Raw genomic sequence first — 23,920 nt, 5'->3', positions numbered from 1 at the left:
AATGCACATATCAGGTGCAGACTTCAGCCAGTTCCTTTATGCCATCTTCATCTTTGTGAAAATGAAAAATTAAACCTCATACATTTAGGTCGTCATGACGGACAATGGAAACAAAATGTTTGTTTTACTCAAGAATTACTCACCAGTATGCTGATAGACTCGTGGCCCTTTGGCACATTTTTAATGTGGTATTATAGGTAAACTGCAGCAGTGTAGTCTTTTAATTTGGAGTCAGCTCTAAGTTAATAACTGACTCTGGTCTCAAACTAAAAAGGAGTTTTTCACACACCACTTCTCTTTCAAATTCTGAAACTTCTCTCATTTGTCAGTAATTCTCTGCATACATTATTTGCATTGTCACAATTGACAAAACCACCTGAAGAAATCACCTTTACTTATTTTTTCCGAGCTAAGTTTATTTTTTCAGGACTGTTAACCAGAGGCCCTGGAACTCTAACATTACCACTGTTCAATTCTGCCCTGGACTCTCCTCAGCAGCTCTCTCAAACAGATTCTATTGTGAGATCCTGTCCAATAGGTAAACTTCCTATCTGAGTCCCTGACCATCTCTTACTTTTAAGTAAACCACATTGATCTTCACAGTTCACTTGCATTGCTTGCCAGCAGCTGCAAAAGCGAAACAACTCTGCTCCCTGCTTTGGCACCAAAAGCATGTACCTGGACCGCGCTTCACATCAATTCTACATGCAGGGTGCATGACCTGCTCTCTGCTGAAGCCTCTGGCCCGAAGACTCCACACAATCTAATCATGTATCTACATGTATCATGTAGGCGACAGCAACCACAATTCTCGATGTAAAAGCCAGTAGCGGCTGTTGGAGCCTTCTCCCGCGATCAGGACCGCCGCGGGAACGCGGGACCTATAGTTCTGCGACCCTCCCAACATCCGCCTGCGACTCACCCATGAGCCGTGACCCTGAATTTGTAAAACCATGACTTAGAGAGTGGCCTCTATGGGGGATTCCTCGCCGAGGCCAAAAAAATGACAAAGTTCTATTGAATAGTGGGGTCCGAGAAACACCCCGCTAAATGCGCTGTTCAGCAGGCTTTAACTTGAGTTCACTGAATCACGTGCTACACCTTTTCCCTGTTCAGTTTTGGTGCCAAAGTAAATGTCGTACTGAGGCTGGGTATAATTTCAGCTGGTCACTGATTTTAATGGAAAAAGCAAATATAAAAATAAAGGAGAAACTTTGCTTCACACCCATGCTTATATTTTGCTAAGATATAAATCATAGAATCCCTACAATGCAGAAGGAGACCATTCGGCCCATCAAGTCTGCACCGATTCACCAGAAGAGTCACTGGTGCTGTGAGGCAGCAGTGCTATTAACCATTGTGCAGCCCAAGAGGTCAATATTCCCATTGTCATGAGTGCAAAAAGTGTAGAGAAAGCTTTGCTTTGCATTTACTATAAGCTTTACCTAACGTGGGAGTGTTTAATCAGACTGTTTATAAGGAAATATAGTCTGTATCTGATCCATCTATAATGGAAGCTACAAAGCAATGGATGCTGTCCTCCATATTTAACGAGATTTGCTTTACCTAAAGTAATCGCCCTTGATACTAATGCTTACTGTTAAAAATAGCAAAATATGCAATTTCCTACTGAAATCGATCTTGCTGAACAAGTACATATATATTGTTGAAGTTCCCCTGCATGTATTTTATTTTTGGAAACCTAGTTCATATTAATGCGACAAAGACATTCCATGTAAATAACAACAATCTGTGGCAAGCAAAGTAATCCCTCCACAATTTGGTCACAATCTGTCATCTAATTGGAAAGTCAACCATCATTAATTAATTGAATTGGAATTAGAACTAGTGATTGTTCTGACAATTCACCCGTTGTCAAACACAATTGTCCTCTGGTACTGTGAGTTTGCAACTTATGTAACTTCTTATGTGCATATATGTAAATTAATACTGGAATGGTAGTCAGAATGGTTCAGCACACTTTAATTTGTATGTACGTACAGAGGTTTAATACAAGGTTTACTTTCAACATGTAACAGATACTGACAATCCATTGAAATATTCTGTTTCCTTCTTTAAATCTTCAAATACCCATTTGTTTTTCTCACACTGAGTGTTCCATCCTTCACTTTTTATTTAGACTAGCAAACAAGCAGGATAAAGCTGAGGCTCTGCCAGAGTTCGATATTATTGAGCAGATATCCCTGGGGAAACTGGCCAATGAAAATAAATCCATCTGTCACATTGTAAGTTGAATGACGTTTGTGTATTGCTGAGATGCGACTCGCTTTTCTAATACCTTGCGCTTTCTATTCCTAGCTTCTCCAAAAATGTTAGAGTAGATTTTCCTCTATCCACCTATTGGAAACATGTCAGGTACACCATATCAAAGGTGCACTACACCCATCAGAGAAGGGGAGAAGACACATTTCGTGCCCTGGGCCATTTGTATGGCCTGACACATAACTAATATAGGTTTTTCCCATGCTTAGATGAGGATGCTTGAAAGCAGAGCAAGACTTATGACATGCTATTTATCCCCAGCATATTTATATTTACAGCTATATTAAGTCCATAATAAATAAACACGGTTACATCAAGGCCTGTAGTCATTGGTGAGTTATTTAACACAGCACTTTTATCCAGGATTGTTAACCCACCATTTTCTTGTGAATGCATCTTCTTCCTGACAAAAAGCATAGGAAGGGCAGTACGGTGGCACAGTGGTTAGCACTGGGATTACAGTGCTGACGCCCCGGGTTCGAATCCCAGCCCTGGGTTACTGTCCGTGTTGGAGTTTGCACATTCTCCCCGTGTCTGCGTGGGTTTCACCCCCACAATCCAAAGATGTGCAGGGTAGGTGGATTGGCCGTGCTAAATTGCCCCTCAATTGGAAAAAAATAGAATTGGGTACTCTAAAATCATTTTTTAAAAGCATGGGAAAAGGGACGAGGATTCCTTCAGGTTGTTCTGGAATTTTAACAACAGAAAAAGCTGGAGTGTCTCAGCAGATCTGGCAGCATCTGTTGAGAGGGAAACAGAGGACGCGATTTAACTAAATGGGAACAAAGTCCCATAGCGAGCGCGTTTAGCCACATATTCCCCAGCGCTCGCAGTGCTGAGAAACACAACGCTATTGAATGCTACTTGTGTTAGATAGGGGACCTCAGCAGGGAGCACATTGCCCCGTTTTCTGCACTGAGGAGCTCTGCTCGCCGGAACTCCTCAGTGTAGCGAGAGATTGGGACACCATTGCTGGATTTCTGGAGCCTCCAACGTGACCCCCACACCCCCTCCAAGCCCCAATTCACTATGAAGGAGTCCCTGGCCCCATCACCCCCCCCCCCCCCCCCCCCCCCCAACACCCGTGCAGGACACCTCTGGCCTGATCGTCACTGTGTGGAAAATACCAGCTTGACCGCATGGCAGTGACAAACTGGTACTCTGGCAGTGCCCCTGCCAGCTGGTAATTGCCATCTGGGCACCTTAAGTGTCAGGCGGTACTGCCAGTGCCAGGCTGGCAGTGCCAGAGTGCCTGGATGGCACCAGCAGTGCCAGCTCCCCACCCTGCCCAAAGGACATGCACTAACTGTCTCACTCTAATATGCAGATAATGATCCCGCCCACAATGAGCGGGATCTACATCGCAACGTCTCGCGAGATCACGTTAAATCTTGTGAGGCGTTGTGAGCCGGAGATATTCCGAGAGAGGGGTCTCCAGGCTTCTATCGGCCATTTTACTCCGTGGTGCACTGCTTTTTGGGAACAGAATAGCTTCACGATCACGCCCAGAGTTAATGTTTTGAGTCCATATGCAAGGCGGGATTCTCTGCAATCGGCGCGATGTCCGCCGACTGGCGCCAAAAACGGCGCGAATCAGTCCGGCCTTGCACCGCCCCAAAGGTGCGGAATTCTCCACATCTTGAGGGGCCAAGCCCTCACCTTGAGGGGCTAGGCCTGCACCGGACTGATTTCCGCCCTGCCAGCTGGCGGGAAAGGCCTTTGGTGCCCCGCCAGCTGGCGCGGAAATGGCTTTGCCGTGCGGCGCATGCGCGGGAGCGTCAGCGGCCGCTCACGGCATCCCCGCGCATGCGCAGTGGAGGGGGTCTCTTCCGCCTCCACCATAGTGGAGACCATGGCGAAGGCGGAAGGAAAAGAGTGCCCCCACGGCACAGGCCCGCCCGCGGATCGGTGGGCCCCGATCGCGGGCCAGGCCACCGTGGGGGCACCCCCTGGGACCAGATCGCCCCGCGCCCCCCCCAGGACCCCGGAGCCCGCCCGCGCCGTCTTGTCCCGCTGGTAAGAGAGGTGGTTTGATTCTCGCCGGCGGGACAGTCATTCCAGCAGAGGGACTTCGGCCCATCACGGGCCGGAGAATCTCCGGGGGGGGGGGGCCCACCAACCGGCGCGACGTGATTCCCACCCCCGCCGAATATCCGGTGCCGGAGAAGTCGGCAACCGGCAGGGGCGGGATTCACACCGACTCGGCAGGGGGTCGGAGAATCCCGCCCGCAGAGTGGAAACATTAACTCTGTTTCTAGTCCATACAAAGTGTTGTCCTACAGTGCAGGCACATCAGGGCCACGCAAATGGCTTAAACTCACCAATCCAGGTGGCTTTGGGTCTGATCAGATACAGAGGATACAGGACATTCAGCGTTACTGTGCTGTTGTCTTATAATATGGGCTAGATTGTTATAATTAGTATCTCATGGTGTATTGTTTTATATTTTTGCATACACACAAAAATGTTTGATAGCTTCTTAACAGAGAATCGCTTCACATCATCCACGTCAATTTAGTTCCATGTAAGATTAAAAGTTGCAGCGTTTATTGCCTTTATTGCCAGGAATGAGGTGAAGTAACGAGATTAACAGTGAAATTGAGATTAAAATAAAATAACAGACAAGTAACAAAATTAGCCAGCATCTGGAAAAATAGTGAGATGCAATTTGCCCAATAGCAAGATTAGCAGGAGCCTAGAGACATTGAGCTGCGAATGTCATATCAGAAACATTGTGTACCAGAGATCAGTGGGCCATACAAATGATAACTTCTCAAGGCAAAGAATTTGAACAAGGTAGACGGAAGAATCCTCAGAGGGGAATATCAAAGAGATTGAACAGTATAACTGTCTGCACCCTCATTGGGCAGGGAGGTTAGTTCTCCATCCAGCAGCAAGGCACAGCGGGATTCTCCCTTCTGGGGACTAAGCCCCCACGCCGGCGGGAAAACCAGCGTCAACCACTCAGCCGTCAACAGCCCCCCAAAATGCCGCATTCTTCGCACTTTTGGGGGCTAGGTGGACGGCGGAGTGGTTGGCGCTGCTCCAGCCGGCGGCAAAGGGACAGCGCGAGTTCACGCATGCGCCGAAGGGCCGCGTGATCTCGCGCATGCGCAGAACCGCCAGTGTGGTTCCGCATATGTGCAGACCGGCCAGCGTATTTTCGCGCATGCGCAGGGGGTTCTCTTCTCCACGCTGGCCATGACGGAGCCCTACCGGGGGCGGCACGGAAGGAAGAAGTGCCCCCACGGAACAGGCCCGCCTACAGATCGGTAGGCCCCAATCGCGGGCTAGGCCACCTTGGGGGCCCGCCCCGGGGTCGGATCTCCCCCCGCCCCCGAGAACTGCCCCTGCCGCCTTACCTGCCAGGTCCCGCCATGTGGGACCATACGTAACCCACGCCAGCGGGACTGGCCAAAAACGGACGGCCGCTCAGCCCATCAGGGTCGGGAGAATTGCCGAGGGAGGGTGCTGCCAACGGCCCCCGACTGCCGTGGCAGGAATTCTGCCCCCGCCCGAAAAACGGCGCCAGAGAATACGGCAGCCGACGTTGGGGCGGCAGGGCGGGATTCGCACCGCCCCCCCCGGGGATTCTCCGACCCGGCGGGGGGGGGGGTCGGAGAATCCCGTCCATAGAGTTCCATCTGTGATCTGAGCCATGGAGACCTGTTCCATCGAACATTTAGAGCCACAGCAGATTGCAGATATTCTCCTCTAAAAGACGCAGGTTTGTGCCTTTGTTGCACTGGGATGAGATGGTTTCCCAGATTTGGTCACTTAAGCGTTATTGTGTGGTAACTATTAACTGGATTTGACCGTGTAATTACTAAAATTGGATGTTGCTTGGGAAAAGGGGTGTTTCAATGAGTTCAGGGAACATGGGTGTATTTTGGGAACAAGGAGTAACTTCAGATAAAACAATGTGTTTAGTTATTTGTATACGTAAGTGTCATAGTGTATATTAGTCTTTTGTTGTTTGTGGTTTTTTTCTTTCACTTTAATAAATATTCTTTATTAATTGTTTACACAATGACTAGATTGGTTCCTCACAGGATTGTACATTGTTCCTCACATTATGCCAAACAAATATACGGCACTATGAACCAATGTTTCAAGTTATCCTCTGGGGCTTTGAGCCACTCTCACAGGTAACATCAATGGGGTTCTTAACATTATTCCCTACAGAATACCCGTTCAAGAATGGTCCTTGTTGTCTATTTATCAGGTTAACCAATGTATCTCATTCTCGCTATTCTCTACACACCTCAGAAAACAGGAAATGCAGAATGTAACAAAACCACGAATAATAAAGAACCTCAAGGTTACTTTGCACCTCATGAGTTGTTCTTAAAATAAAATTTCTTCCGATATCAATGTAATAAATCTTGCATTCCAAAATGGCACTCCAGCTATCTTGATACAGTTGATACTGTACAAATCCAATCACTAAGGTAGAAAATAAATTCTCAGTGAATACCATAAAATTAATTATATACAGTGTACATAAATACTTCTGCATTGACATGATTTATTGGCTATATGACGCCTGGGACATATCATAATTTTCTTACTTTCTGGTAACCTTTAGTTATCTAGCTGCTCACTAGGATTGGATTTGGTTCACAATCTTCTTATTACAGCCATGTACCAGGGGGAGTGAGTCCGATATTTCTGCAAAGGCCTCAGACAAGTTTCAAATGTACAAGATGATCTGGTGGCATCCATGCTTGACGGCACAAGGCTGTGAACAGGGACATCTCATGTGTTTTTCATCTACTGTGGCAGCTGAGAGGCTTGACAGTGGAGTGCCCCCGCAGGCAATCTTTGTTAATAGTTTGTTTCAGTGAGACATTGACAGAGTTCGAGGAGAAAGCCATTCTCCGTAACAATGAATAATTCGCAGGGCTAAGGAATTGTAAGGTAGGAATTAAAACCGGAAGATAAAGAATAAGAAGACTTTTTTCGAGGCAAAAACTACAGCTTAACACATAGGGAACTTCTTTCAATTGTGGGGTATGAGTATGTAAAGTTAGACATTCAGCAACTTAGTTTTTGTTGGGTGAGCTGTCACCTAATGTCAAAGTATTGTGTCAAAACCATAATGATATGAATTTGCAGAAAGAGCAATCTTTTTTTTAAGGAACCGTGCTCAGCTACTTTGGACTATGCTGAAAAGAAACTAGACAAGACCATTCGGAAGGGGCTGCGGTGGCTCCTGCGTGCTATCGCCAAGGACTACGCCGATCTGTGTACACGTCTGCTCCATGATAGCACGGCACCAAAGATCAAAGAGCAGGAACAATCAGAGGGAGCACTGCCAATACGCAGGATACAAGGAGAAAGGTAAAAGTATTTGTGTCAGCTGTAGCCCAGTGGTACTTCTTACACTTTTAAGTCAGAAAGTTGGTTCAATCCCCACTTCTGAGACTAGCTCACATCATTTGATTAACACTTCAGTGTAGTACTGAGGGAATGCTGCACTGTGTGGTGCGTTTTTTGGGGGTGAGACATGAAAGTGATGGGGTTAAATCATTCCATGGCACCGTCCAAAATAGAGCAGGTGTGGTTCTTGTGTATCAGGGTCAACTTGTAATCTGTTAACCAAGACCTTATAATGGTTAGGGATGGTGAGATGGAATCCATGGTTTCAAGCTTGTATTTTTTGAGACAGACCTTAATTAAACAAGAAAGCTGAGAAAGGAAACTGAGCCATAGAATTCCTACAGTGCAGAAGGAGGCCATTCGACCCATCGAGTCTGCACCAACCCTCTGAAAGAGTACTCTACCTAGACTACACCCCGCACTATCCCCATAACCCAAGAACCCCACCTAACCTCCACATCTTTGGGCACTAAGGGGCAATTTAGCATGGCCAATCCGCCTATCCTGCACTTCTTTGGACTGTGGGAGGAAACCACAGCACCTGGAGGAAACCCACACAGAGACAGGGAGAACGTGCAAACTGCACGCAGACAGTCACCCAAGGCCGCAATTGAACCCAGGTCTCTGGTGCTGTGAAGCAACAATGCTAACCACTATGCCACTATGTCGCCCACCGAACCTTCCGGTTTCTAAGGAAACTAAGCCTGAAGCTGAGATTGGAAACCAAAACTTCCGTGGAGGTTGAAACTGGTTGAAACCCTATAAAAGGAAGCAGAATTGTCTAAGCTCAGATGATAATCCAAATGGTGCAGTATCGACAGTTTGACAAGGGCAGGGAATCCAGAAGCTGAGGGTAGGCAAATATGCAGTTGTTGCTGTTTCTATTACTTGGAGATAATAGTAATGGATCGGTGGTCAGTAAAAGGTGCACAAGTAGACAGTGGACTGTATCTGAGTAAGACAGAGACCGAGTGAGTAGTGAATTAGGCTCACATGAGAATTTGTTACACAGGAGAAGGAGGTGCTTTAAGTAATGTTTATTTCAACTCATAAAGTGTGTTAAGCATTACTCAGATTTATCAGTACAGTGAGGTTTAATAATAGTTGGATGAACAGACGGGTATTTTTGTAGCCATAGTCTTGATTCTAGGATGGTATGTTGCCTCCCTCGTACCAGGATCAAGGATGCCAATGGAGGATATTCTTTTGGGGGAGGATGGACAGCCAGAGATTCTGCTCCACGTCCGTACAAATGACTTAGCTAGGAAGGGGGATGTGTTTCTGAAAGAAGATTTCAGGGAGTTAGAATGAAAATCAGGGCCTCCCAAGCAGCAATCTCAGGAGTACATCAAGTTCCACATGTCAGTGAGCATAGAAACAGCAATTGAACATGTGGCTGGAGAACTGGTGTAGCAGGGAGGGCATCAGATTTTTGGGGATAGGGACCGGTTCTGAGACCGGCTGGGCAGGTGGGATGTGGACAAGATGAATGGGCTGCATCTTAGCAGGATCGGCTCTTACATCCCTGCAGGGAGATGCTCTAGGGAGGGTTTAAACTAAACTGGCAGGTGCATAGGAACCTAAGAGGGAGCACAGATTTGAGAGAAGCAAAACAGGTAAAGGGAAGTAGAAAGCAAAAATAGAAGACAGATGAAGCATAGGCAAGCATCAAATAGGATTAGAATAGAGAATAAAGATTTTTAAAAGCAGAATTAGTGGTACTCTATCTGAATGCATGCAGCATTTGCAAAAAGGTGGGGATTTGAATACACAAAGTGAGGTAAATGGGTATGATTTAATTACCATTTCAGAGACGTGGCTGGAGAGTGACCAGGGTTGATAACTGAATACTCAACGATATGTGGCATTCAGGAGACATAGGCAAAAAAATGAATAGGAGGTGGGGAGCACTCTTCATAAGGGATGAGATCAGTATATTACTAAGAGGGGATCTTAGATCGAAGGATCAAGATGTAGAATCAGTATTCTAAGAAACAGAAAAGGGAAGCAAACATTAATGGGGGTTGTTTATAGGCCACCAAACTGTACTGCTACAGTTGACCATGGTATGAATCAAAGTTACATGGGTTCGAATAGGCGACTTCAATTTAAAAAACATAGACTTGGTTAACAAAATTAGCGCTCGTGTGCAGGAGGAGAGACCAAGGATCGTGGTCGAGGAATCCAAGTTTGAATCCCACAATGGCAGATGGTGATATTTGAATTCAGTAACAAAATCTGGAAAGAAACGAAAGAAGTTAAAGGTTGCACTCGATCAAAGGAAGTGGCTTTTAAGGAAATGTGGTAAGCTGGGGATTGGGAGCAATTTAGAATCCAAAGGAGGATCAAGAAACTGATAAAGAAAGGGAAAAGAGACTATGAATGCAAACTAGCGAGCAGCGTAAAGGCAGACAAATGTGGGCCCATTACATGTGGGGATAGGAGAACTTACTGTGGCAAACAGAGAGATGTCTGTCTTCATGGAAGATGTAGAATATCTCCCAGAAATAAGGTGACAAAGGCACTTGTGAAACAGAAGAACTATAAGAAATTAGTATCAGTAAAGAGGTAATACTTCAACAGTTAACTGGACTGAAATTTGATAAATCCCCTGGACCAGATGAGCTTCCATTACCAGCCTCCCTGAACAGGCGCCGGAATGTGGCGACTAGAGACTTTTCACAGTAACTTCATTTGAAGCCTACTTGTGACAATAAGTGATTTTCATTACATTTCATTTCAGCTTCATCCCAGAAAGCGGTGGCTAGAGAGATAGTGGATACTTAAGTAGTTATTTTTCAAAATTCCTGCAGGTTTGAAGGTAGCATATGTAACCCCGCTAATTATGAAGTGAGGACGAGGAAGAATGAAGAACGACAGAACTGTTAATAGTAAGGGAAATGTTAGAATCTATAATAATCCTTATTAGTGTCACAAGTAGACTTACATTAACACAGAGCAGCATATGGCACAGTGGTTAGCACTGGGACTACAGCGCTGAGGACCCGGGTTTGAATCCCGGCCCTGGGCCACTGTCTGTGTGGAGTTTGCACATTCTCCCGTGGGTTTCACCCTCACAACCCAAAGATGTGCAGGTTAGGTGGATTGTCCATGTTAAATTGCCCCTTAATTGGAAAAAAAATAATTGGTTACTCTAAATTTATTTTTAAAAAGCATTAACACTGCAATGAAGTTACTGTAAAAATCCCCTAGTCGTCAGGTACACTGAGGGAGAATTCAGAATGTCCAATTCACCTATTCATGTCTTTCGGGACTTGTGGGAGGAAACCAGAGCACCCGGTGGAAACCCACGCAGGCATGGGGAAGACATGCAAACTCTGCACAGACAGTGACCCAAGCCGGGAATCGAACCCATGTCTCTGGCACTGTAGAACATAGAACGATACAGCGCAGTACAGGCCCTTCGGCCCACGATGTTGCACCGAAACAAAAAGCCATCTAACCTACACTATGCCATTATCATCCATATGCTTATCCAATAAACTTTTAAATGCCCTCAATCTTGGCGAGTTCACTGCTGTTGCAGGTAGGGCATTCCACGGCCTCACCACTCTTTGCGTAAAGAACCTACCTCTGACCTCTGTCCTATATCTATTACCCCTCAGTTTAAAGCTATGTCCCCTCGTGCTAGCCATTCCCATCCGCGGGAGAAGACTCTCACTGTCCACCCTATCTAACCCCCTGTGATGCAACAGTGATAACCACTGTGCTAACATGCCGCGTGATAACTGGACATTTAGAAAAGAATGGTAGAATTGGGCAGTCAACATGAAATTATGAAAGAAGAAACGTGTTTGACTAATTTTTGGATTTTTAAGAAAAGTACTTGCAGTATGGATAAAGGAAAATCAGTGGATGTGGTGTATTTGGATTTTCAGAAGGCTTTTGATAAAGTCCCGCACAGGAGGTTAGTAAATAATATTAGAGCGCATGGGAAATAAAGTGGTGTGGATTGAAAACTGGTTAAAAGTCAGAAAGCAAAGAGGAGGAATAAACGGATCATTCTCAGGATGGCAGACTGATACTAATGGGTTACCACAACCTTCAGTGCTGAGGCCACAGCTGTTCACAATCCATATTAATGATTTGGATCTGGGCAGCGATTATAATATCTCCAAATTTGCAGATGACAGAAAACTGGGTGGGAACGTAAGTTGTGAGGAGGATGCAAGGAGGCTTCAAGAGTACCTCAACAGACTAAGCAAATGGGCTGGAATAATGACAAATGGAATATAATGTGAATAAGTGTAAAGTTATTCACTTTGGTAGAAAAAAACAGGAAAGCAGAATATTTCTTAAATGGTGGGAGATTGGGAAGTGTGGGTGTCCAAAGAGACCTGGATGTCCTTCTTCATGAGTCACTAAAAGTGACAAGAAACAATTAGGAAGTCAAATGGTTTCTTGGCCTTCATCACAAGAGGATGTGAGTACAGGAGGAAGAATATCTTGCTGCAGTTGTATAGAGCCTGGGTGAGACCTCACCTAGAGTATTGTGTAGAGTTTTGGACCCTTATCTGAGGAAGTATAGACTTGTGATAGAGGAAGTGCAATGGAGGTTGATTAGATTAATCCCTGGGATGGCAGGGTTGTCTTCTGAGGAGAGACTGGGGAGATTGTGCCTATATTCCGTAGAGCTTTGAAGAATGAGGGATGACCTCATTGAAACTTACAACATTTTTATAGGATTTTACAGGGTGGGTGTGGATATGATGGTTCCCCTGGATGGTCAGTCTAAAACCAGAAGACATAATCCCAGGATAACAGGTAGGCCACTTAAAGTTAAGGTGAGGAGGAATTTCTCCACCCAGAGGGTGGTGAATCTTCGGAATTCTCTCCCCCAGAAAGCTATGGAAGCTCAATGATAGATTTCTGGAGACTAATGACATTAAGATAGTGGGGGCAAATGTTGTTGAGGTAGGTGGTCGGCAACGATCTAATTGAATGGTGGAGCTGACTCGATGGGTTGCATGGTCTACTCCTGTTCCTATGTCCCTATCTATGCCATCCAGACTGCTGCAAGCAGAATTGAGCAGGTTCTGCAGCGGTGTGCCATTTTAGGAGAAGATCGAGTCCGTGGAACTGGGGCTGCTTGTGAGCTGCTGTTGGCTGGTGATCAGGCTAGTCCACAGAAGAGGAGCTGAAATTCTTCATGAGGAAGGTAGAGTTTTGGAGGACATTGTGACTGAAATTAATGACAAAGGCTGAGTGAAATACCAAGCCGATTTGTAAGATCTGCCTTTGTCTTAGCTGTGTCTGCCATTTAATGTGAAACATATACTCAACTGCAATTTGCCTATTAATTCACATTTCTTGTGTTGATCTTGGTTTTAGAGTATAGGGTTTACCCAAGAGAGTATTTAGCATTTGTTTTATTGATTTTCTTTTCAGTAAAACTCCTTTAATGATTTGTTCCAACGGGGGTTTTGGATTTTTCTTGTTTTTTAAATGTTACTGGTCTCGACCTAGCTTGTAACAATGGTGAAAGAGATATATTTACACAAGGTTTGAAGATGGGGAGAGAAGTTGAACAGCAGATGGATTCATGAAAGGAATTTCTGAAAGTAAATTCCAGAAAGCTGATTGCCATTGATGCCAGACTGGGAAAAGTGAACAAGCTGTTGATTCTTTCCAGTGAATATTTTTCCTGGGCAGAGTGGTTATACAACTCCATCTAGTGGTCATCTCTATAAGCATGCATCTCTATAAGCATGACACAAATGGATACTTGAGAAAATTGGTCAAGGATTGCCTAAATGACTAATAAATACTTTATTGTGATGGATAACTTTTTTTTCCCTAATGATATATGTATGGCCAGTCATGAAAGTAGTTTGACTATTGCCTTGGATTTATTTTTCAGGGATCTCAGTCCATAAGATCATAAGACATAGCAGCAGAATTAGGCCACTCAGCCCATCAAATCCACTCCATCAATCAATCTTGGCTGATATGTTTCTCATCCCCATTCTCCTGCCTTCTCCCCTTGACCCTTAATTCCCTTATTAATCAAGAGCCTATCTATCTCTGTCTTAAAGACACTTAGTGACTTGGACTCCACAGGCTTCTGTGGCAAAGAGTTCCACAGATTCACCACCCTCTGGCTGAAGAAATTCCTCCTCATCTGTTTTAAAGGATCGTCCCTGATTTGTTATGTTGTAGGTGTAACATAAGCGGCTTCCTTGTGGTGCACTTGACAAAGGAAGTTCAGAAGTGGAGATAACTTCAACACGTTTATTAAACTATTTACACTTCTATTACTCGGGTTCGACACTGCTGCTAATCCTACTATAGCTACCCAGACTGACTAACCAGTTACTGCAATCCACGTGGTGGGAGTGATATTGAATCAACCCTGTGTCTCTACTCACTGACTGTCTCCACTGGAAAGAGGCAGATCATGTGTGTGGTGTCCTTTATATATGGGTTGGTGTAATGCCCTCCTGTGGTCGTGTCACCTCTGTGTGTATCGTGAATGTCTATTGGTCGTGTCCTATCTAACTGATCAATTGGTTGAGTGTGTGCGTGTGTGATGTCTCTGGTGCTCCCTCTAGTGTCTAGCTAGCCTACATGTATTTACATTGATGCACATCACCACAGTCCCTTTAGTCTGAGATTGTGTCCTCTAGTTCTGGTTTCTCCTACAAGTGGAAATATCCCCTCCATGTTCACTCTATCTAGGCCTCTCAGTATTCTGTAAATTTCAATGAGATCTCCCCTCATCCTTCTAAACTCCATTGAGTACAGACTCAGAGTCCTCAACTGCTCCTCATATGACAAGTCCTTCATTCCAGGAATCATTCTTGTGAACCTCCTCTGGACCCTCTCCAAGGCAAGCACATCCTTCCTTAGATACAGGGCCCAAAACTGCTCAAAATATTCCAAAAGGTGTCTGATCAAATTCTTATACAGCTTCAACAGTACATTCCTGCACTTGTATTCTAGCCCTCTCAACATGAATGCTAACCTTGCATTTGCCTTCCTAACTGCCAACTGAATCTGCATTTTAACCTTAAGGGAATACTGAACAAAGACTCCTAAGTCCCTTTGTGCTTCTGATTTCTGAAGCCTTTTCCCATTTGGAAAATAGTCTATGCCTCTATTCTTTCTACCAAAGTGCATTACCTCACACTTTTCCACATTGGATTCCATCTGCCAATTCTTTGCCCACTCTCTTAGCCTATCCAAGTCCTTCTGCAGTCTCCCTGCTTCCTCAACACTACCTGTCCCCCTGCATATCTTTGTATCATCTGCAAACTTAGCAACAATGCCTTTAGTTCCTTCTTCCAGATCATTAATGTACATTGTGAATATTTGTGGTTCCAACACTGACCCCTGCAGAACACCACTAGTCACTGGCTGCCATCCTGGAAAGGACCCCTTTATCCCCACTCTCTGCCTCCTGCAAGTCAGCCAATCCTCTATCCATGCCAGCACCTTACCCTTAACACCATGGGCTCTTGTCTTACTTAGCAGCCTCCTGTATGGCATTTTGTCAAAGGCCTTCTGGAAATCCAAATATATCACGTACACAGGTTCTCTGTTGTCTAACTTCCTCGATACGTTCTAAAAGAATTCTAACAGATTTGTCAGGCATGATCTCCCCTTGATGAATCCGTACTGACTCAGTCCTATTTCACCATGTACTTCTAAGTACTCCGCAATCTCATCCTTTAATAATGGATTCTAAAATCTTTCCAACAACCAAAGTCTGGCCTATAATTTCCGTCTTCCACCTCCCTCCCTCCTTAAACAGCAATGTCACATTAGCCATTTTACTGTCCTCTGGGACCCTCCCTGCCTTCAGTGATTCCTGAAAGATCACTAATGCCTCCACAATCCCTTCAGCTAACTCCTTCAGAACCCTGAGGTGTAATCCATCCGGTCCGGGTGATAGATCTACTTTTAGACCCTGTGGTGATCTCTGTAGGTGCATGCACACAAGGGGTTAATGGGTAGATAGCAGCACCACATGATCACCAGAGGGCTGGACCAACAGGGGTATAAAGGGCAGCCACACGGGGTCTCTGGCTCTCTCGGGTGTGCTATGAACAGGGAAACATCAGAATCACATAGTTAGTGGAGTTACATTTAGTTACAATTGTTAAATCTTGTTATCCAATTCCTAGATCTCATGTTAAGGTAAAGAACGCACGCATTAATAGTTATAGTTACTCAATAAACCTTTGTTGTTACTGGATGAGTTCGAATCTTCTTCAACAAGATTCAGAGGACCTCACCATTAGCCAAGGATTGAGTAACACGTGTTATCGACCACGCAGGTAACACTACATGGTACCATGGTGTGTGTTGACCTTAACAACAAAAATAGAAACTAGCTAGCTTAGGTTCGACAGACAAGAGAAAACAAAAAAAAGAAAAAACTCGGATAAGATATTTGGCCAAAGAAGGCATCGCTACACTTGGATCTCTCGGGCACAAACCGGTAAGATGGAATCACTTCCCGAACACCTCAGAAACTCTGGTAATCTCCAGTATAATTGGAAGGTTTTCCTGCAACAATTTAATTTGTTTCTGGAAATTAAGGACATGACTGCTGCGCCATATTTTTAAAAAATTGCATATCTCTTAGCTGCGGCAGGGAAACCGGCCATGGAGATATATAACTCATTTACCTATGCCGAAGGGGAGGACAAGAATAAGTGGGACACAATTATAAAAAAATTCGATACCCACTGCAAATCGGAGGTGAATGAAACATTTGAACGCTTCAAGTTCACCAGGCGTATACAAAGACCAGGAGAATCATTCAGCAGCTTTCTCACTGACTTAAAGCTGCTGGCCCAATCCTGTAATTATGAGACCCTCCGTGACTCCCTCATCAGAGACCAGATTGTCAGTGGCATTTCAGATGAGGGACTCAGAAAATCTCTCCTTAAGCACAAAAATCTTGATCTTGAAATGGCTACACAACTATGTTCTGCTCATGAAATCACTAAAGCACAATATCAACAGTTTACTTACCGGGACCAAGGCCTCCACCACGAAGTTGGAGCAGTCAAAATGGTGGCCCAGGCTTCTCGAAGGCGCTCCTCCACCGGCAATCCCATGCGCGCAAACCTGCAAGTGGCCCACACACATGCACAGTTCGCACGGAGACTGGAACCGGCTGAGAACGCTACTGCGCATGCGCCAGGACAGCATCATGACGTGACATACCTGCGGACACGCCCACTTAAAAGGGCAATGTGCAGTTTATGGCAAACAGTGCCTGAGGTGTGGAAAGTACAACCACTATGCCTTCAAATGTCGAGCTGTGCTACAGATGACTTCCACGGGACAACAACTAAGACCCTGCGATGTTTGGAACGTGGCATCTATGGACCGCCAACCAATATTCAGTGATTACCTGTCCGAATACGATGACCTTGCCTATGATGACTCCTACGGTGTGGACACGATTACAGGAACGGAGGAACCTTACATCACCACGCCTCATCCAAAATGCCCGAAAGTGAACAAAAAGGGATTTAAAGTCTCAAAACAAAAAATTATTTTCCCCAGCGACAGAATGAAGCTCGAGCCTCCACTTACAGTTAAAGATCACTGCTGCAGCACCCTAAAACATACCGTTTGCAACACCCAAAGAGAAGAGCACAATGACAAATCCATAGCAAAAGATTTGTTCATTGACGATGATTACTCAGGGGATGAGTTCCTCATTGGACAAATAGAACACCGTGACACATCCTTGACAAGAAGCGATGATTTTCTTGCTGATGAATGCCACTCAGCCATGGATCAGTTCTCCGGGTCTGATGGTCATTGCAGCAACAACATGGGTGCCAAGTCCCATACGAGTCTCATGGTGGGAGAATCCAGTACCATGACGACATGGCAGCTCGTCGACAAAATGGATGACAACCACATGTCATGTATCCTAGCAGAAGGCGACGCCACGCAGAGAGCACAGATTGACTCCACTGAGGGAGTGATACCGGCCTCCATAGCGAGCTCGTTGACAGGCTCCAGAATGGCCACAAGCGACGACTCCGGAGCGACAGCCATGAACGAGGAAGACTATGACGGTTTATCTGCCTTGTATGAGCAGCCAGCAGCAGACATTAAATGTCTACCCACTGTTGATCAAAGCAGTGAACAAAACCACAACAACAACAACAGATCTCGTGATTTTGTGTCTGCGCTGCAGCAATCACCATACCCAGCTTGCAGAAAAGATGACATACGGGGTCAACACTGCAAGCACAAAAGAAAGTCCGCTATTAACATCAACTTACTTCGACCATTCCGATGTCTCATGATGTCCTCACGGACACACACTGACGGTCACAACGACATGGCGACATCAACACTGCCACCTCAACAACAGGCAGGATCAACCCACCTGATCAAACGCATAGTCTGGACTCACAAAGTTTTTCGATAGAATTGGATTTTTAAACGTTGATTGACTTTGTACAGTCATTAATACCATCCTATTCTGGACACAGCGTTACTTGTTTTATCTGTTCCCAATTGACTTAATTCATTATGTTTGTTTAGTTTTCGTAACCATACCGAAAACCTGTAGCACATTAAAAAGGGGGAGATGTGGTGATCTCTGTAGGTGCATGCACACAAGGGGTTAATGGGTATATAGCAGCATCACATGATCACCAGAGAGCTGGACCAACGGGGTCTCTGGCTCTCTCTCTCGGGTGTGCTGTGAACAGGGAAACATCAGAATCGCATAGATAGTGGAGTTACATTTAGTTACAATTGTTAAATCTTGTTATCCAATTCTTAGTTCCCATGTTAAGGTAAAGAACTCACGCATTAATAGTTATAGTTACTCAATAAAACTTTGCTGTTACTGGACGAGTTCGAGTCTTCTTCAACAAGATTCAGAGGACCTCACCATCAGCCAAGGATTGAGTAACACATGACCACGCAGGTAACACTACAGACCCTACAGTTTCCCCAGCACCTTCTCCTTAGTGATGGCCACTACAATCTGCACTGCCCCCTGACTCTGTTGAAGTTCTGGTATGGCACTGGTATCTTCCACTGTGAAGACTGATGCAAAGTACCTATTCAGTTCCTCTGCCATTCCTTTGTTCCCTCTTACTACTTCTCCAGTCTCATTTTCCAGTGGTCCAATGTCTATTCTTGCCTTTTATAGAATCAAAAAAAACTCTTGCAATTTTCTTTTATATGACTAGCTGGCTTACACTCATATTTCATCTTCTCCCCCTTATTGCATTTTTAGTTGTTCTCTGCTTGCTTTTAAAGGCTCCCCAATCCTCCGGCTTCCCACTAATGCTCACCACATTGTATGCTTTTGTCTTTGCTTTCATACTGTCCTTGACTTCTCTTGTCAACCATGGTTGCTTTGTTCTCTCCTTGGCACGCTTCCTCCTCCTTGGGATGAATTTCTGTTGTGCCTCCCGAATAACCCCCCAAAAACTCCTGCCATTGCTATTCCACTGTCTTCCCTGCTGGGCTCCCCTTCCAACCAACTCTGACCAGCTCCTCCCTCATGTCTTTGTAGTTACCCTTGTTCAATTGTAAAACCATTATATCTGATTCCAACTTCTCCCTCTCAAACTGCAGGGTAAATTCTATCATATTGTGGTCAGTGCCCCTAAGAGTTCCTTCACGTTAAGTTCCCTAATCAAGTCTGCCTCATTACAATCACCAAATCCAGTAGTGCTTGTTTCCTAATGGGCTCTACCACAAAGCTGCTCCAAAAAAACATTTCGTAGACATTCCACGAATTCCTTTTCTTGGAATCCGCTACTGACTTGATTTTTCCAGTCCACCTGCATATTGGAGTTCCTCCATGATTATTGTAATATTGCTTTACTTATATGCCTTTTCTATCTCCTGATTTATTTTCTGCCCCATGCCCTAACTATTGCTAGGGGACCTCCTACATAACTCCCATCAGGGTCTTTTTTCCTTTGCCTCCGATGGTGTACACCTCCAATGGTGCACACTAAAAACCTTGATGAATGGGGCTGTTATTAAAGAAAATATATATACTTCATGTGACTCAATCGAGGATGACTTTGTTTGTGTTTCCTGTTTTCTAATTTTTGACAAATTATTTCCCAAGATAAACAATCTGCTTCTAGCCCAATAATCCCTCATTAGGAGATGCATAAAAAGGTTTTTAAAAGGCGTGATGCCATTTTTCCTCCGCCATTATGGGTCCGAGGCTGTTCATTATTTGACACTTCACTGCATTAACAGCAGCTGAAGTATGGCGTTCTGCAAACAGAATGCGTGGAGGAGAGAGTTACCAGGTCAAACTATAGAATAATTATGAAGCACACCAATATCACTGTGAGGCAGGTCAAGATCACTGTGAAGCAGGTCAGGATCAATGTGAGGCCGATCGGGATCTCTGTGAGGCAAACCGGGATCTCTGTGAGGCAGACCAGGATCACTGCGAGGCAGACTGGGATCACTGTGATGCAGGTCAGGATCACTGTGAAGTAGACCGGGATCACTGTGAGGCAGACCGGGATCTCTGTGAGGCAGACTGGGATCACTGCGAGGCAGACTGGGATCACTGTGATGCAGGTCAGGATCACTGTGAGGCAGACCGGGATCTCTGTGAGGCAGACCGGGATCTCTGTGAGGCAGACCGGGATCTCTGTGAGGCAGATCGGGATCTCTGTGAGGCAGACCGGGATCTCTGTGAGGCAGACCGGGATCTCTGTGAGGCAGACCGGGATCTCTGTGAGGCAGACCGGGATCATTGCGAGGCAGACCGGGATCATAGTGAGGCAGGTTAGGATCACTGTGAGGCAGACCGGGATCACTGTGAGGCAGACTGGGATCACTGTGAGGCAGACCGGGATCACTGCGAGGCAGACCGGGATCATAGTGAGGCAGGTTAGGATCACTGTGAGGCAGACCGGGATCACTATCAAGCAGGGCAGGATCACTGAGCGATTCTAAACAGAGCAGTGCTGCAAATGGAGTGGCATCTAAACAGAGTGGCTCAATTGGGAATTTGGAGACAGTGGAGATTTGGAGAAGAATGGGAAGCACACAATAGCTCGGATTCTCCTCCTCATGACTGGGGAAAAAAGATTTGCGATTGCGCAGAGAATCAGGCACCGGCCAAAATTGAGGTTCGTGCCTGACGCCAAACCGAAAGCCATGCTCTGGTCCCTCACTGCTAACACTAACAAGATATGCACGCCATGCCAGCGGTGGCATGCAAAACCGGCAAAGTCATTATCGGGTCTAACCCAGTATGCTCTGCGCCTTCGCCCATCTCAGGAAATGGACTGTGAATTTGACAGTGGAGTGGAGACAGGGTTAATCAGGTCATTCAATAGGGAATTAGGTCAGTTTTTGAAAAGGAATAATTTACTGGACTGTGGGAGAAAGGCAAGGCAGTGGCACTTGGTAAGTTGGTCCTTCATAGGGTCAGCACAGAAATAATGGGCCAAATGGTCGTCTTCTGTGCTGTCATTCTTCTATTATTAAGTGACTGGGACTGGACATACTCTCAGATCTTCACCTGCACATTTGTTATTGAAATAACCTTTCTTTCCATCTCCAATATTTTTATAATTAACAATGAAAGTGTGAAACGGAAGTGATAAAAACAGAATTCTTTAAGACTATTATTTTTTTGGTTACACAAAGCAATGTCCAGAAAGTCAATGTTTAATTTCTGTGACGCCAGGCAATCCTAGAAGGTTGGCGAGCCTAATTGAGGATCATGTTCTACCATTGCATGATGGTAAGAGACAACACCTGAAATCTGTTAAACCTCCAGCAACCCCTGTGCCTCCTACCCCACCCCAGCACATACCCACCATTGTATGTAGTTGGTGCTTGCATGCTAAGCTGATGAGGTTATGAAATAACCTGAGCACAACCTACTGGATGTCAAGTCAGTGGAAGAAACAGTTTGCCTTATGTGCTCTTTGGCATGAAAGAGAAAAGCAGAAGTAGTGACTATCCATCATTTGATTTTATCCTGGGTCAGTTAATTTAATTTTGCATCGACATTTTGTGTAAGAACTTAGATGTCTAATTCAGGTCACTTGTCAGCTTGGGTTTTGCTTTCAGACTTTGAGGAGCACGCTGCAGAATACCCAATAAGGCTCCGATTCCTTTATTTCACAGGAAAAGACGGACCAGAGTTGGATTGGAGAAGCATAAGAGAGAACACCTGAAAGACCATGCAGCCACACCTCACACAAAAATCACCCCCTTGAAGCGTATAAATAATACCATCAATGCTCAGGTATGAATATAAAGGAGATTAACTGCTGTGCTGTGCAATTCGGTTTCACATGTAGCATTTGGTTCATATGTTATGCCCTGGCCCGAATCTCCCAATCAGGATCAGAACCCCTGATTGGGATTCTCCAGCGACCAGAGAATTGCCGCCATTGGCGCCGGTGCGGTTGACACGGTGTCAGTCAGGGGATGCTCAACGCGGCCACCCCCGGCGATTCTCCGCACTCGACGGGCCGAATGACCGCCGAGTTCGGCCGAGTCCCGCCGGCGTCGTTCGTGTGTGGTCCTACCCGGCGGGACATCGGCGTTCTGGCTGCGGGGGCCGTCCTGCTGGGGGGAGGGGGGATCCGACTCTGGGTGGCCAGGTCCGCGTTCGGGGCCAACCGATCGGCAGGCAGGCTAATTGCGCGGGGGGGCCTATGTTCCTCCACGCCGGGCCCCTGTAGGGCTCTGCCATATTGCCCTGGGCCAGCGCGGAGACAGCAACCCACCCGCTTGCGCCGACCTGCGCCAGCCGTGGCGCGCATGCGCAGACCCGCGCCGTCCGTGCTGGCACCCGTACCGGCAGCTGGAGCTGTGTGAGGTGCTCCAGTGCCGTGCTGGCCCCCTGTGCGGCGCAGGGTCGCTGCTACTAGCGGCCAGATGACACCGTCGTAAAACGCTACAGCGTTTGCAACGGCGTCAACACTTAGCCCCATTATCGGAGAATCCCGCCCCCTATTTCTGACCTTGATCAGACAAGAAGATGCCCATTTACCTTTGTCCAATTTTTCTTTTTTTTAATTTAGAGTACCAATTGTATTTTTCCATCTAAGGCGCAATTTATCGTTACCAATTCACCTACCCTGCACATCTTTGGGTTGTGGGGATGAGACCCTCGCAGACACGGGGTGAATGTGCAAATTTTGGGGTCAAACCCGGGTTCTCGGTGCCATGATGCAGCAGTGCTAACTACTCCATCACTTTGCTGCCCTCCTCCAATTTTTCTGGGCAGTCTTCCTCTGGAGGATCCGACATAACTCGGTCAATTCAGGAAACCTCAGAGACATCAAAGAAGGGGACATGTGCAGATATATGCCCCCTTATTATGGCACTAACTGCTGTAACTCTGGTTAGCGTCCACTATGGGGCATTTAAACAGTTTTTCAATGCGTTAGTGAATGAGTGTTGTAAGGTTGCTGAGGTAAGGGGATAGGGTGGCAGCTGGGTAAGGTGGTAGTTGGGCAGGGTGCTGAGGGGAGGCCAGGTCTTGTCAGAGGATTAGATGGGGTGACGTGAGTCGAGGGAGGAGTCGGGTGGTGTGGAGCTAGTCAGGATAGATCACGGGGGTGAAGGGGTGGTGAGGCGTTCAGAGAAGAGTCTGTTGAATAGTTACCCAGGCAATACATGAGGATTTTTATGTCTAACATTGGCTATGTCGGGCTGTAGCACAGTGGTTAGCACTGTTGCTGCACAGCGGCAGGGTCCCGGATTCGATTCCCGCTTGGGTCACTGTCTGTTTCCTCCCACAAGTCCTGAAAGACGTGCTGTTAGGTGAATTGGACATTCTGAATTTTCCAACTGTGTACCCGAACAGGTGCCGGAATGTGGTGACTAGGGGCTTTTCACAGTAACTTCATTGCAGTGTTAATGTCAGCCCACTTGTGACAATAATAAAGATTATTATTGTTATTATTTCCCAGGTAACTATTCAGGTAAGTAAGTCAGAACTGTCCAAAGTTACCGACACTAACTCAGAGTTGGAGACTTTTCCAGAGTGTCCTGGGGAATGGGGGAACTGTCCATCGGAAGTTCAAATTCTTTGGCAAATCCCACAAATCAGTTCATTGGGACTTCCAAGGAGGGTTTCCTGAGACATTTTGGAATGACACGAAGGATGAAACCGGACAGACCACCCAGCATCAACCCAGGCACTGGAAATGACACCGGCAAACCCAGCCCTGTCGACCCGGCAAAGTCCTCCTTACTAACATATGAGAGCTTGTCCCAAAGTTGGGAGAGCTGT

The 23,920-nt window shown here is 45.9% G+C and overlaps 1 protein-coding gene across 1 annotated transcript in view; it reads left to right on the top strand.

Moving 5' to 3' along the window:
* Positions 1 to 23,920, top strand: part of LOC140420990 (ADP-ribosylation factor-like protein 13B) — a 59,512-nt gene that overhangs the window by 13,097 nt on the left and 22,495 nt on the right. The window contains exons 5-7 of the mRNA XM_072505228.1: positions 2,141 to 2,246; positions 7,424 to 7,626; positions 21,799 to 21,919. Of these exons, the coding sequence (XP_072361329.1) occupies positions 2,141 to 2,246; positions 7,424 to 7,626; positions 21,799 to 21,919 (430 nt within the window). The remainder of the gene's footprint in view (positions 1 to 2,140; positions 2,247 to 7,423; positions 7,627 to 21,798; positions 21,920 to 23,920) is intronic.

Source organism: Scyliorhinus torazame, chromosome 5 (assembly GCF_047496885.1).
Source record: "Scyliorhinus torazame isolate Kashiwa2021f chromosome 5, sScyTor2.1, whole genome shotgun sequence".
Taxonomy (NCBI): domain Eukaryota; kingdom Metazoa; phylum Chordata; class Chondrichthyes; order Carcharhiniformes; family Scyliorhinidae; genus Scyliorhinus; species Scyliorhinus torazame.
Note: the sequence above shows the minus strand (reverse complement) of the source record. Positions and strands in the feature narration are given on the sequence as shown.